General features: G+C 44.5%; 1 protein-coding gene across 1 annotated transcript; it reads left to right on the top strand.

Annotated features, from left to right (window-relative positions):
• Nucleotides 1-209: 209 nt before the first annotated feature.
• On the top strand, nt 210-14,983 carry LOC311110030 (SWI/SNF-related matrix-associated actin-dependent regulator of chromatin subfamily A member 5-like). The gene is made up of 23 exons (XM_084188558.1): nt 210-475; nt 2,120-2,230; nt 2,356-2,522; nt 2,662-2,762; nt 2,917-3,017; nt 3,270-3,449; nt 3,842-3,997; nt 4,165-4,296; nt 4,508-4,576; nt 4,888-4,997; nt 5,108-5,334; nt 5,568-5,689; nt 5,915-6,067; nt 6,320-6,452; nt 6,573-6,721; nt 6,926-7,153; nt 7,690-7,803; nt 8,119-8,241; nt 8,431-8,563; nt 10,911-11,029; nt 11,238-11,450; nt 13,677-13,790; nt 14,017-14,983. The coding sequence occupies exons 1-23, from the start codon at nt 401-403 to the stop codon at nt 14,083-14,085; spliced, it is 3,099 nt and encodes a 1,032-aa protein (XP_084044684.1). The 5' UTR covers nt 210-400; the 3' UTR covers nt 14,086-14,983.
• Nucleotides 14,984-15,311: the final 328 nt, after the last annotated feature.

The following is a 15,311-nucleotide window of genomic DNA, read 5'->3' as shown; positions in this document are numbered from 1 at the left end:
TGACTTAAAACAAAATGTATTATTCCACCGACTTTGTCCTTTCACGCACTAACTGAGCTCATAACCATTGCAGAGGCATAGCATTTACACTGGTAGATGTAGCAGATGTGTTTTAAGTCAGTAAATGTGTGCAGTTTTGTATTCTTTGGGGAAAACACTCAGCCACGCTAGCAAAGTATCGCGAGACAAAGCGGAACCTTTGTGAACGCGGGTAGCGGGGAAAGGAAGCTAGCGAATGAATCACTTGTAGCCAGCCAGTCTCTTTCACAATAAACAGTAGGACTATAGCAGTGTATTTTCTGTAAGAAAGTTTTTGAAAACCATATCTGCCATTTAAAGGCGGACAAAGTCATCGAATAAACAGACGATCGGTTTAAATCGAGGAAGAAATTCGGTTACAATGTCCGAGACTGGAAACGGCGTGGAGCTGCGGGAAGAACAAGCAGCTGAACTTGAAGAAACTGGAGGAGTGGAGGTGAGCCGGAACAAAATCATAATTATACAAATTCTGAGCCCTTCGTTCGAAAAAATGGTTTAACAAGTTTTAGATTATGCTAAAGTTAACCCTATGTCCACTGTGACTTCCAAATCGAGCCATCTCAAACTTTGTATTTGCTAGCTCGAGTTGTTTAGCTAGCTAGCATTAGATTAGCGTCGTTAGCTAACGTTAATCGACAGCTCCGACCCATCATCCCGAAGAGCGTGTCTCGCAGTACTATATAATAGAGCTAGCGGCTAGCCTGTTTCATTAACACTCAGCTAACTATACTAGTTAGTAACATTAAGCTAGCTAACGTTACAGCTGACACACTTTATTGTAATACGCATCAAGGGTTTCTATACAATTGTAACAGTTGTTTACATCTGTTTGACGCTGCATTCGATCCTCTTTATAGTGCCGCGCTTACGCCGCTTATCTCACATCAAGACAACTGGGAACTCGGGGGGAAAAACTAAGTCAAATCGTAACGTCAGTGATCTTCAGGTTGGAAAGTCGGAGCTCTAGAACAGTGTTTCCCGACCCTGGTCCTCGAGTACCCCCAACAGTACACAGAAATTCTGAGTTGGGTGACCTTTCAAAATATTCTTCCCAGTCGGAGCTCGTTTTTCTTTTCGAGTTCCCTCTTGTCTTTTATTTTTATTTAACCTTTATTTAACCAGGTAAGCCAGTTGAGAACAAGTTCTCATTTACAACTGCGACCTGGCCAAGATAAAGCAAAGCAGTGCGATAAAAACAACAACACAGAGTTACATATGGGGTAAAAAAAACAGTCAAAAAATACAACAGAAACTATATATACAGTGTGTGCAAATGTAGCAAGTTATGGAGGTAAGGCAATAAATAGGCTATAGTGCAAAATAATTACAATTAGTATTAACACTGGAATGCTAGATGTGCAAGAGATTATGTGCAAATAGAGATACTGGAGTGCAAAAGAGCAAAATAAATAACAATATAGGGATGAGGTAGTTGGGTGGGCTAATTTCAGATGGGGTGTGTACAGGTGCAGTGATCGGTAAAATGCTCTGACAACTGATGCTTAAAGTTAGTGAGGGAGATAAGCGTCTTCAGCTTCAGAGATTTTTGCAATTCGTTCCAGTCATTGGCAGCAGAGAACTGGAAGGAATGGCGGCCAAAGGAGGTGTTGGCTTTGGGGATGACCAGTGAGATATACCTGCTGGAGCGCAGACTACGGGTGGGTGCTGCTATGGTGACCAATGAGCTAAGATAAGGCGGGGATTTGCCTAGCAGTGATTTATAGATGGCCTGGAGCCAGTGGGTTTGACCACGAACATGTAGTGAGGACCAGCCAACAAGAGCGTACAGGTCACAGTGGTGGGTAGTGTATGGGGCTTTGGAGACAAAACGGATGGCACTGTGATAGACTACATCCAATTTGCTGAGTAGAGTGTTGGAGGCTATTTTGTAAATGACATCGCCAAAGTCAAGGATCGGTAGGATAGTCCGTTTTACGAGGGCATGTTTGGCAGCATGAGTGAAGGAGGCTTTGTTGCGAAATAGGAAGCCGATTCTAGATTGAACATGTCTGATGTCAGAAGTCGAAGATTTCTGAGTTCCCAGTTGTTTTGAAAGTGGCATTACATTCCTCGTTTCCAGGAAAAGGATGATGCATCAGAGGCCAGCAAGGAGGAGTCTTCTGAAGCCGGACAGGATGCCCAAGATGAGGACCCCTCTTCATCCATAGCGCCAGCCTATGAGGAGAAAGTGGTAAGGGCACACTGCTACCATCATGCTGGTTTAATAAAGATGTTCATTTACAGTTTTAAGATGTCATTATCGTGTTTGAAACGTCATTTGTTGCTCTCAAAGTTTCACTGCTTTACTGTGTGTAGGCATCAGACCGGACCAACAGATTTGAGTACCTACTGAAGCAGACAGAGGTGTTTGCCCATTTCATCCAACCCGCGGCCCAGAAGACTCCCACCTCCCCGCTGAAGATGAAGCCTGGACGCCCTCGTGTCAAGAAGGACGAGAAACAGAATCTCCTCTCGGTCGGAGAGTGAGTATACAACACAACACGCTAAACAACTTGGCCCAATGATTCGTCAATCTTCCGTGGGAGTACATTGGGTGTACATGTGGGGCGTTTTATATGCTGTTACTGATTAATTATATGTACCCCTTTCTCTCTTTGACAGTAACCGTCATCGTCGCACAGAGCAGGAAGAGGATGAAGAGCTGCTGAGCGAAAGCAGCAAGACCACCAACATCTGCACCCGCTTTGACGAATCCCCCTCCTGTAAGCAGTCACATGGTTTTACTTATTAAATCTGCAATATGTAACTTTAATGTAGCAAAGTCCTGAACGGGACTACTATAGTCCATAATTGAATGGAAAGTATGTCAAACTTGTGCAATACTGAGTTTGTTGTGCTGTATGAATCTCTCAACAGTTGTAAAGGGGGGTACAATGAGAGACTACCAGGTCCGTGGTCTGAACTGGCTCATCTCTCTGTACGAGAACGGAATCAACGGGATCCTTGCTGATGAAATGGTAGGTTCTTATTTCAAAATAAAGTGAAAGATATTGCCTTTTTGGTATTCAGGTAGTTCTACATGCATACCTCTTGATCACTAACTGTTTATTAGTGTATTTGTGTGTCTGTGTCTGTGATACTCATGAAGATTACTCCTGGACTACAGCACTAACAGCACCCAACGACTTATTCACGCTACAGTCGGTGTTCAAAGTTGAGCATGTCTTATTGTGCATTTTGATACTCACACCTGCCTTGTTGTCATTCAGGGTTTGGGTAAGACCCTGCAGACCATCTCTCTGCTGGGGTACATGAAGCACTACAGGAGCATCCCCGGACCCCACATGGTGCTGGTGCCCAAGTCCACCCTGTACAACTGGATGAACGAGTTCAAACGCTGGGTGCCCTCCCTCAAAGCAGTCTGCCTCATCGGAGGCCGAGAGGAGAGGGTGAGCTATGAGCAGCAGCAGACCACATTCATTCTCTGATGTAAAATGAACAGGGCATGTTGATTGCTGTAGATCAACTGGAAAGCATGGGGTGGTGACTGTGGGACAGTGTTGAGGCTTATGTATTTTGCAATGTACCATATTGGAAGAGATGTTGTCGTGGAAATAGTCAGTTAATCTCCATCTGCAACTGAAAACGTAACACTTAGATTTCCTGCGACATAAGACTACTAATGGAGCTTTTGCATAATGCAAGCCAATGCATTTGTTTTAAGTCAGTCATTTTCAATAACTTGTACTACAGCAGTTGCATCGCGTTAGACTGGTGATGTTGCTGGGGCTTTGGTCTTGTGCCCCACCATAACCCTATATCTTCCCCCTCTTTCTCCCAGAATGCCCTGATCAGAGATGTGCTGCTGCCAGGGGAGTGGGATGTGTGTGTCACCTCTTACGAGATGCTCATCATAGAGAAGGCCGTGTTCAAGAAGTTCAACTGGAGGTACCTGGTCATCGACGAGGCCCACAGGATCAAGAACGAGAAGTCAAAGGTTAGGGAGCTTCTAAAGTTGAAACACACACACAAACTGTATACATATTTGATTAAATGTAAATATGATTTAAAATGTGTATATACACTAACAAAACGTCAATGGATTCAACTCGCAAAGGACTCTTAGATGGTTTGTCTTACCTGTGTATATTATTTGTGCTGTAGCTGTCTGAGATAGTGCGTGAGTTCAAGACCACCAACCGCCTGCTGCTGACCGGCACCCCGCTGCAGAACAACCTCCACGAGCTCTGGGCCCTGCTCAACTTCCTGCTGCCAGACGTCTTCAACTCCTCAGAGGTAAGAGGCAGATAAAATAGGATTAACTTTATTGTACTGTACCTGAGGGGGGGAAATTAGTGGACACACAGACAATTACCCTCAATTACCACTACAATTTAGGAATAACGCTTAATAACACTTACTGAAAATAACAGTATTCTCTATTTTTCACTAATTTAAAGGGCCCAAAAAATATGGATTGATTGAACTTTTAATGTTTATCTCGAAGGACTTTGACTCATGGTTTGACACCAACAACTGCCTGGGGGATCAGAAGCTGGTGGAACGTCTTCACACTGTAAGAATCTGAAACACTTCCTTACATTTAACTGTACTGTATATATGAATAGTGAGTAAATAGTATTTCTGTTGTCTCTTGTTGCCTTGACAATGTATTACTTACTAATTTGAATGTAATAATATCTTATGTTTCTCTTGTCTATAACTGTTTTATGTGGACCCAGGAAGAGTAGCTGCTGCATGTTTAACAGCTCATGGGGATCGTAATAAACGGAACATATATCCCTGTAGGGTTTTATCAAATATTGTTATGGGCCTTCCCTTACCTTTCCTTGGTTTCTCTCTCTCTGTGTGTTTGTGTATGTGTAGGTACTGCGTCCTTTCCTGCTGCGTCGTATCAAAAATGAGGTGGAGAAGTCTCTGCTGCCTAAGAAAGAGATCAAGATGTACGTGGGGCTGAGTAAGATGCAGAGAGAATGGTGAGTAACCCACACATAGTCAACATATGCCCTTTCCTTGCCAACCACATTCTTCAGCCAACCTATACACGTATAATGTGTATTGAAGACACTGTCCCCTCTCTCCTCAGGTACACCAAGATCCTGATGAAGGACATAGACATCTTGAACTCTGCGGGGAAGATGGACAAGATGCGTCTGCTCAACGTCTTGATGCAGCTGAGGAAGTGCTGCAACCACCCGTACCTGTTTGACGGGGCCGAGCCCGGCCCGCCCTACACCACCGACCTGCATCTGGCCGTCAACAGCGGCAAGATGGCCGTCCTTGACAAGCTGCTGCCCAAGATGAAGGCTCAGGGTGGGTGGACGAACGGGTCCCCTCTAAGACCAGTCACAAAATGTTTTGTTTTTTTATGGCCTGTTTGATGGCTTTGTGTCCCTTTTTTAACTTTAAAGTTGATATGGAGACAGTGTAGTGTAAAGGCTATTTCAGACACATTTTTGATTCAAACTACTATGTTAAAGTTGCAGCAATGTAGGCATGGTGAATGATTGATTGGTGGCCATTTTGAACTCCCCTCCCTTTCCCAGGCTCCCGTGTGCTGATCTTCAGCCAGATGACCAGGATGCTGGACATCTTGGAGGACTACTGCATGTGGCGCAACTTCGGCTACTGTCGCCTGGACGGACAGACGCCCCACGAGGAGAGACAGGCATGACTATGACCCCCACTCCTGAATCTCATTAACGGCAGTGGCCTATTACCCTGGTCCCAGATCTGTTTGTGCTGCCTTGGTGTGACATTGACCATAAGAGTTGGCAGGGCAGCACAAACAGATCTGGGACCAGGCTAATAAATGGCTTGTAAATACAAACAATTGAACTCTCTACCGTTTTAACACACTTCATTTAACACTACATTTCCCACGTTCCTCTAGATCTCCATCAACGCGTACAATGAGGAGGACAGCCCTAAGTTCATCTTCATGCTGAGCACCAGGGCCGGAGGGCTGGGTATTAACCTGGCCACGGCTGACGTGGTCATCCTCTACGACTCAGACTGGAACCCTCAGGTCGACCTGCAGGCCATGGTCAGTACCTCTCATTGACCCATATCAGTGGACTAATTAATCAGTCTTTTATATTACATTTGTCAATTACTTTAATTAGAATTTTCCCTATAGATTTAACATAGGTCAATTCCCCCTAGTTTGAATCATATCACAACAAGTGAGCTTACACATTCAATAGAACCTGGTACCAGGAACTTCATTTATCAAGATACTTCTGCCTGGTAACTGTTAGACACTTACCTGATTGGTTCTTTTAACCTTTCTTCTCAGGACCGAGCTCACAGGATTGGTCAGAAGAAGCAGGTGCGCGTGTTCCGTTTCATCACGGAAAACACAGTGGAGGAGAGGATCGTGGAGCGGGCCGAGATGAAGCTCCAACTGGACTCTATCGTCATCCAGCAAGGTACTGCACCGGTGGCCATTTTGAATCTCCTTTTCCCAGTTTCAAACCAACACTATTGAAGTCAATGCCTTGGTAATGCAACTGGCTGACTTGTCTGTGTCTACTGTGTCTGTTCTGCAGGAAGGCTAGTGGATCCCAACGCCAACAAGCTGGGGAAGGACGAGATGCTGTCCATCATCCGGCACGGCGCCACGCACGTCTTCGCCTCCAAGGAGAGCGACATTACCGACGATGACATCGATGAGATCCTGGAGCGAGGCGAGAAGAAGGTCAGAACAAAGACGGACAAGGGCGTAGCGCTAGCATTGGGCCTAGCATTAGCATTTATCTGTACTCAGATCATTTATATAATATGTGATAGCATTAGCATTGCTAAATGTGTCAGTGGGTTGATATGGCAGTGTCTAGAGGCCAAACACATTAGCAATGTGTAGCTAGATGCTAACTCTTTGCTCTGCGTTTGTGTCTGACAGACCATGGAGTTGAAGGAGAAGATGAACACCATGGGCGAGAGCTCCCTGAGGAACTTTACCATGGAGTCCGACAACAGTGTGTACACCTTCGAAGGAGAGGACTACAGGGAGAAGAAGAAGGTGGTCACCAACTGGATCGAGCCGCCCAAGAGAGAGCGGAAGGCCAACTACGCCGTGGATGCCTACTTCAGAGAGGCTCTGCGTGTCAGTGAGCCCAAAGCACCCAAGGTAATCCTCACTACCGCCGCCCTCGGGCTATGGATATCTGGGATAGCTGTGTGGAATGAATCAGACCATCTTTCTCCATGACTAAAACTCCTGTTCTCCTCTTCCAGACCCTCTTTCTCCATGACTAAAACTCCTGTTCTCCTCTTCCAGACCATCTTTCTCCATGACTAAAACTCCTGTTCTCCTCTTCCAGACCCTCTTTCTCCATGACTAAAACTCCTGTTCTCCTCTTCCAGACCCTCTTTCTCCATGACTACAACTCCTGTTCTCCTCTTCCAGACCCTCTTTCTCCATGACTAAAACTCCTGTTCTCCTCTTCCAGACCCTCTTTCTCCATGACTAAAACTCCTGTTCTCCTCTTCCAGACCATCTTTCTCCATGACTAAAACTCCTGTTCTCCTCTTCCAGACCCTCTTTCTCCATGACTAAAACTCCTGTTCTCCTCTTCCAGACCATCTTTCTCCATGACTAAAACTCCTGTTCTCCTCTTCCAGACCATCTTTCTCCATGACTAAACTGTCGTTCTCCTCTTTCAGGCTCCTCGTCCACCTAAGCAGCCCAATGTGCAGGACTTCCAGTTCTTCCCCCCAAGGCTGTTTGAACTGCTGGAGAAAGAGATCCTATTCTACAGGAAGACTATCGGCTACAAGGTATACCAGCATGTAGTTTTACTAGTGTAACTGGTGGTACATCAGTGATTGTTGGTGGCACTTAAAATCAAAGGACAGGCTCATAGTAATGGCTGGAACGGAGTTAATGGAATGGTATCCATGTGTTTGATCCGTCCTCCCCTCACCAGCCGCGTCTTTGGTACATTATGATGGCGTTAGTATGATAATGTTCCATCAGACAGCGGCCATTTTGGATCTCCTCTGTGCAGTTTCAAACCAACAGTCGGTTTAGTTTGGAATGGGATGTATCTGTTGAGTGTTTAAGTGTATATGTGATATACATTTTCTCTCCAGGTTCCTCGTAACCCAGAACTGCCCAACTCGGCCCAGCACCAGAAGGAGGAGCAGGCCAAGATTGACGAGGCCGAGGGCCTATCAGAGGAGGAGCTGGAGGAGAAGGAGAACCTCCTCTCGCAGGTAATTGGCTGAAACAAGACATCATACTTAAACACTCTAGACATTCATCATAGTGCCCTACTACATGTCATATTTATAGAACTACATATAGTTCAGTTGAGATACTCTTCAGTGGCTTCAACTACAAAGTAGAGACATGTTAGCGTTTGTGGCTAGTGTCGTTACAAACTGTCATCGATCTCTCCACAGGGCTTCACCATTTGGAACAAGCGTGACTTTAACCAGTTCATCAAAGCCAATGAGAAGTGGGGAAGAGACGACATCGAGAACATCGCCAGAGAGGTGGAGGGCAAAACCCCAGAGGAAGTCATGGAATATTCCGGTAAGAAAAACTATTTTTATTTTTTATTTTCAAATTGTATAAATGTATCCGAATCTACTTCTAGCTAGTGGACATGACTCCCAAGTGTATGACAGATATCCAAAGTCTTATGATCTAAACCAGGGGTGTCAAACGTCCGGCCCGCGGGCCGGATCAGGCCCGCAAACGGGTTTAATCCGGCCCGCGAGATGATAAAAAAAAAAAAAATTAATTATAATTTTGTCAAGTATAAAAATGCGCTGCAATTTTTCAATAAAATAAACTGCTGTTCCAATTGTGTCCACTGGATGGCGCAATAGCAATTGTGTTAAGCAAGCAAACTGTTTATACCGGGGCAGAGCAAGTAGGTCAAGCACGTGCAGCCAATGAGCTACTTTGTTTTGCCCGCGATATTTATTACGGCTTCTACTTTTAACATTGTACTTTGGCACCCTCATTGCCCCAATATGTCTCTGTCAAAAAAGAGAAAAGTGGACGCAGAGTGCAGAGTGTTCCAAGAAAAATTGTCATCCTTCTATTTATTCACGGAATTGAATGGGAAAGCTGTATGTTTGGTGTGTTCAGAGCATGTTGCAGTGCTGAAAGAATATAACCTTTGTCGCCACTATGTGAGTCTTCATGCCGACAAATATGACAACTTTCAAGGACAGCGGAGATGAGAGAAGGTGAATGAACTGTTGGCGGGTCTGAAGAAACAGCAGTCTGTGTTTACTCACAGCCGAGACATCAGTGATGCTGCAGTGAAAGCTAGCTACCTCATTGCTAATGAAATCGCAGTGGCTTCAAAACCATTTAGTGAGGGTGAATTTGTTAAAAACATGCATGATGAAGGCAGCGGAGATTGTGTGCCCTGAAAAGCGGCAGGCTTTTGCAAATATCAGCCTGACAAGAAACACAGTTGCAGACAGGATTTCCGATCTTTCAGTGGATTTGGACAGCCAGTTGAAGCAAAAAGTAAAGTCATTTATTGCGTTTTCGGTTGTAATTGATGAAAGCACGGACATTACAGATGTTGCACAACTGGCCATTTTCATCCGCGGAGTTGATGACACATTGACCGTCACCGAGGAGTTCGTGGAGTTGGTGCCGATGACAGATACAACGACAGCAGCTGATATTTTTACCGCACTCGTCGGCGCGCTGGACAGGGTCGGAGTGGACTGGTCCCGCGCTGTCAGCCTGGCTACAGATGGTGCGCCCTCAATGATCGGGAAAAAAGCAGGCGTTGTGACAAAGTTCAGAGAGAAAGTGCAATCTGCAAATGGAGGACGTGATTTTTTGACTTTTCACTGTATTTTGCACCAGGAGGCTTTGTGTTGCAAGTCATTAAAGATGGATAACGTCATGAAGGTGGTCATCCAAACTGTTAATTTCATCCGATCCAGAAGCCTGAATCACCGTCAGTTTGACAGCCTTCTCAGAGAGAAAGACCACATCTATGGCCTGCCATACCACACTGAGGTAAGATGGTTAAGCCGAGGTGCTGTGCTGAGGCGTTTCTTTGATTTACGAGAAGAAATTGAACAGTTCATGGAAGAAAAGGGCAAACCAGTGTTAGAATTTCATTCCGCAGAATGGATGCAGGACCTTGCATTTATGGTGGATGTTACAGAGCACCTGAATAACTTGAACAAACAGCTGCAAGGGCGCAACAAAGTTGTCACGCAGTATTATGACAGCATACGTTCTTTCAAGTTGAAGCTGTCATTGTGGGAGACGCAACTTGGTGATGCAGCTCACTTCCCCTGTCTGAAAAATGTGTGCGCGACCCAACATGTGGCAGACATGAAGCGGTTCAAAGATAAAATAACGGGACTGTTACGGGAGTCTGAGCAACGCTTTCAGATTTATGTTTATATGTTTTTATGTTGATGTGCTATTGTTTTTAATTGATTTTATTTTATTTGTATATTTAACCTATTCTTGACTCTGTGGTTCTTGCACTTGTTTGGGGAACAGGATTTCATTATTTGTATCTACATTTCTGCCTGAGAAATGACCCCCTGATATAGTTCTGTGATCTGTGAAACAGTTCTGTTAATCACTGAGGCATTGTGTGTTTGTGTTCTTTTTCTTTAGAATTTTCAAATAAACTTGACGTGTTTTATGATTAATAGTGATGTTGTGCTTGTACTATTTTGGACACACTGTCCTCAGGCTCCAGCTTTATGTTGTATGTTGATCGTATTAAAACAAAGAAAACAATCTGAAGTTGTTGTTTTTAAGTTATATATACCATGATTTTTCCGGTCCGGCCCACTTGGGAATAGATTTTCCTCCATGTGGCCCCTGAGCTAAAATGAGTTTGACACCCCTGATCTAAACGTTTGTGTGTGTGTGTACACAGCTGTGTTCTGGGAGCGCTGCAACGAGCTGCAGGACATAGAGAAGATCATGGCTCAGATCGAGAGAGGAGAGGCCCGCATCCAGAGGAGGATCAGCATCAAGAAAGCACTGGACACAAAGGTAAGCCATTTCAGTGAGGTCATCATTAATAAGAACAACATTGGGGAGGCAAGACCTTTTATTTTGATCAGATGCGCGATACAGTTGTGAAAACCTCTGGGCACTCCCAACCCTTATGCATGAATGTCTCAGGAGCTGGTGTCTGATCATGTCTACCAGAGGCTAACCATACACCCTGAATGACATCTTTTTCTCTCTCTTGTTGTAGATTGGTCGCTACAAGGCTCCGTTCCACCAGTTGAGGATCTCGTACGGCACCAACAAGGGGAAGAACTACACGGAGGAGGAGGACCGCTTCCTCATTTGCATGCTGCACAAGCTGGGCTTCGAAAAGGAGTCGGTCTACGACGAGCTGCGCCAGTGCATCCGCAACTCGCCCCAGTTCCGCTTCGACTGGTTCCTCAAGTCCAGGACCGCCATGGTGAGTGGAGTTGCCCTAGTAGACAGTGGAATTGAGTACAACCTGAAGATGGAAATTTGGTTTTACTTCTTCAGTAACATGATAACCATTAATTTATTATATACAGTGCCTTCGGAAAGTATTCAGACCCCTTGACTTTTCCCATATTTTGTTACGTTACAGCCTTATTCTAAAATTGGTTAAATTGTTTTTTTCCCCCTCATCAATCTACACACAATACCCAATAATGACAAAGCAAAAACTGTTTTTTAGAAAAACTGAAATATGATATTTACATAAGTATTCAAACCCTTTACTCTGTACTTTGTTGAAGCACCTTCGGCATCGATTACAGCCTTGAGTCTTCTTGGGTATGACGCTACAAGCTTGGCACACCTGTATTTGGAGTTCCTCCCATTCTTCTCTGCAGATCCTCTCAAGCTCTGTCAGGTTGGATGGGGAGCGTTGCTGCACAGCTATTTTAAGGTCTCTCCAGAGATGTTAGTTCGGGTTCAAGTCCGGGCTCTGGCTGGGCCACTCAAGTACATTCAGAGACTTGTCCCGAAGCCACTCCTGCGTTGTCTTGGCTGTCTGCTTAGGGTCGTTGTCCTGTTGGAAGGTGAACCGTCGCCCCAGTCTGAGGTCCTGAGCGCTCTGGAGCAGGTTTTCATCAAGGATCTCTCTGTACTTCGCTCCGTTAATCTTTGCCTCGATCCTGACTAGTCTCCCAGTCCTTGCCACTGAAGAACATTTTAATTTATTTTTTTACATTTTAGTCATTTAGCAGACGCTCTTATCCAGAGCGACTTACAGGAGCAATTAGGGTTAAGTGCCTTGCTCAAGGGCACATCGACAGATTTTTCACCTAGTCGTCTCGGGGATTATAACCAGCGACCTTTCGGTTACTGGCACAACGCTCTTAACCACTAAGCTACCTGCCGCCCCACAGCATGATGTTGCCACCACCATGCTTCACCGAAACCAAGAATTCAATCTTGGTTTCATCAGACCAGAGAATCTTGTTTCTCATGGTCTGAGAGTCTTGAAATTGCCAAAAGGCACCTACAAGCGGGCTGTTGTGCCTTTTACTGAGGAGTGGCTTCCATCTGGCCACTCTACCATAAAGGCCTGATTGGTGGAGTGCTGCAGAGATGTTTGTCCTTCTGGAAGGTTCTCCCATCTCCACAGAGGAACTCTGGAGCTCTGTCAGAGGGACCATCAGGTTCTTGGTCACCTCCCTGACCAAGGCCCTTCTCCCCCGATTGCTCAGTTTGGCCGGGCGGCCAGCTCTAGGAAGAGTCTTGGTGGTTCCAAACTTCTTCCATTTAAGAATGATGGAGGCCACTGTGTTCTTGGGGACCTTCAATGCTGCAGAAATGTTTTGCTACCCTTTCCAAGATCTGTGCCTCGACACAATCCTGTTTCGGAGTTCTACGGACAATTCCTTCAACCTCATGGCTTGGTTTTTGCTCTGACATGCACTGTCAACTGTGGGACCTTATATGGACAGGTGTGTGCCTTTCCAAATCATGTCCAATCAAGTGAATTTACATTTACATTTTACATTTTAGTCATTTAGCAGACGCTCTTAACCAGAGCGACTTACAGGAGCAATTAGGGTTAAGTGCCTTGCTCAAGGGCACATTAACGTCATTTAGCAGACGCTCTTAGCCAGAGCGACTCACAAATTGGTGCGTTCACCCTATAGCCAGTGGGATAACCACTTTACAATTTGGGGGGGGGGGGGGTTAGAAGGAATACTTTAGCCTATCCCAGGTATTCCTTAAAGAGGTGGGGTTTCAAATGTCTCCGGAAGGTGGTGAGTGACTCCGCTGTCCTGGCGTCGTGAGGGAGCTTGTTCCACCATTGGGGTGCCAGAGCAGCGAACAGTTTTGACTGGTGTGGACCACAAGTGGACTCCAATCAAGTTGTAGAAACATCTCAAGGATGATCAATGGAAACAGGATGCACCTGAGCACAATTTCGAGTTTCATAGCAAAGGGTCTGAATACTTATGTAAATAAGGTATTTCTGTTTTTTAAATTTGCAAAAATGTCAGCCTGTTTTCGCATTGCCATTATGGGGTATTGTGTGTAGATTGATGAGGATTTTAAATCCATTTTAGACTAAGGCTGGTTCAGGAAACAAAACATTATCCAATTCGAAGAGTTGTGGCTGTAGACTAACGTGTGTGTGTGTGTGTGTGTGTGTGTGTGTGTGTGTGTGTGTGTGTGTGTGTGTGTGTAGGAGCTCCAGAGGCGATGCAACACCCTGATCACCCTGATTGAACGAGAGAACATGGAGCTGGAGGAGAGAGAGAAAGCAGAGAAGAAGAAGAAGGGACCACGGAGTCAGTCTTCTGTAAGATCACAACGCTCTTCTTCCTGCCCCTCACTGAATTCTCTTGTCATGCAGGATGACACACGACACTAACAATATCACACAATGTTCTTTTAAAAATATATAGTCTTGTCTAAACCAATATGCCATTGTAATCGGCCATTATTCTATGAAGTGCCGATTATGACTATTTGATCTGACACTCCTTTTCTCTCTCTCTCTTCCTCCTCATCCCCCTCTTCCTCAGGCTCAGAAGCGTAAGGGAGAAGGGACCCCAGACCAGCGAGGAGGCCGCAGGAAAAAGCTAAAGCTGTGAGGGGGTGAAAGGCAGATTGAGGGCAGCGGCAGGCAGCAGTATAGTAGTCGTAGCGTCTGTTTGTTTTTTACGGGTTACCATGGTGATACATGATGATGATTTACTGTATAAAACCCCAGAGGACTGAACTTTTCTTCACTATAGCGTGTCGTTCTATCTAGAAGGTTCTCTAGATAGAGCTCGTTATATTGGCAGGCCTGCCTAGTAGGGACTAACTGACACTGCAGCTGTGCTGATTTAGTTCAATGTTTGTTTTGTTTTAGTTTTCTACCCTTTTTTTACTAGTACTTGAGGTGAGGAGAAATGTATTTATGCCTGTTGGTTGTGTTCTATCACATTCCATTGCTTGTAACGATACCTGTATGTATCCCCCCTCCCACTTTTTTTATTTTAAGGAACCTCTGTTATATGTTACCGATCTACATTGTAGAAAATGTATTTTTGGAACATGTCACTAATAAATTACCCCTTTTTTAAATAAGTATTTTTTCTTATGCATACGAGGAGACTGTTTTTATGTTGAATATTTTTGCAAAGCTTTTCACACAGCAGTGGAGATGCATGTTCACAGGCAGTCTAAGTGAAAACTAGGACCAAAATAATTCAGAAAAGTACATTTGTATTTGGCAGTTAAAGTTGGAGTACATCAAACAATTGATTGAAATTATCACAAAATTGATAAGTCACCAATTTGATCTAAATTGGTCGGTGACAAATTTCTATACCTGAACTAATTGGCACCTATTAACTTATACTGTCACTTGCATAAGATCAAGATAGTCACATTATTCAGTTGATAAATGCTTACTTGATAAACAGCATCAAATGTGGGGTTTGCATATTTTTCAAGTTTCACCAGGGTGTAGTAATGAATACCTTTTGTTTGCATTGTCCTGTGTTGACTTTGAACATCCTATACATGCACGTATGTACACAGACGTATAAGAGTAATAATATGAACATACGTATGATTTTTTAAACTGCACCTGAAACAAAAATGTATAAAAACATTCTGAATGAATAGTTTACGCACTCGAATGACTAAAATGGACAACATAACAATCCCTTTGAATAGCGCCATGTCTGTGTTCTGCTACAGTGGGTACACCTAACTACTGAGGGCTTTGTAAAGCACAGCAGTGCGTCAATCAATATAACAAAAATACATGAATTTACCACATTTGATACAGCCAGCCTCGACCGGACCGACACAACCCAACATTCGA

The sequence above is a fragment of the Coregonus lavaretus genome, assembly GCF_964263955.1.
Source record: "Coregonus lavaretus genome assembly, contig: SUPER_35_unloc_1, whole genome shotgun sequence".
NCBI classification, from domain to species: domain Eukaryota; kingdom Metazoa; phylum Chordata; class Actinopteri; order Salmoniformes; family Salmonidae; genus Coregonus; species Coregonus lavaretus.
Note: the sequence above shows the minus strand (reverse complement) of the source record. Positions and strands in the feature narration are given on the sequence as shown.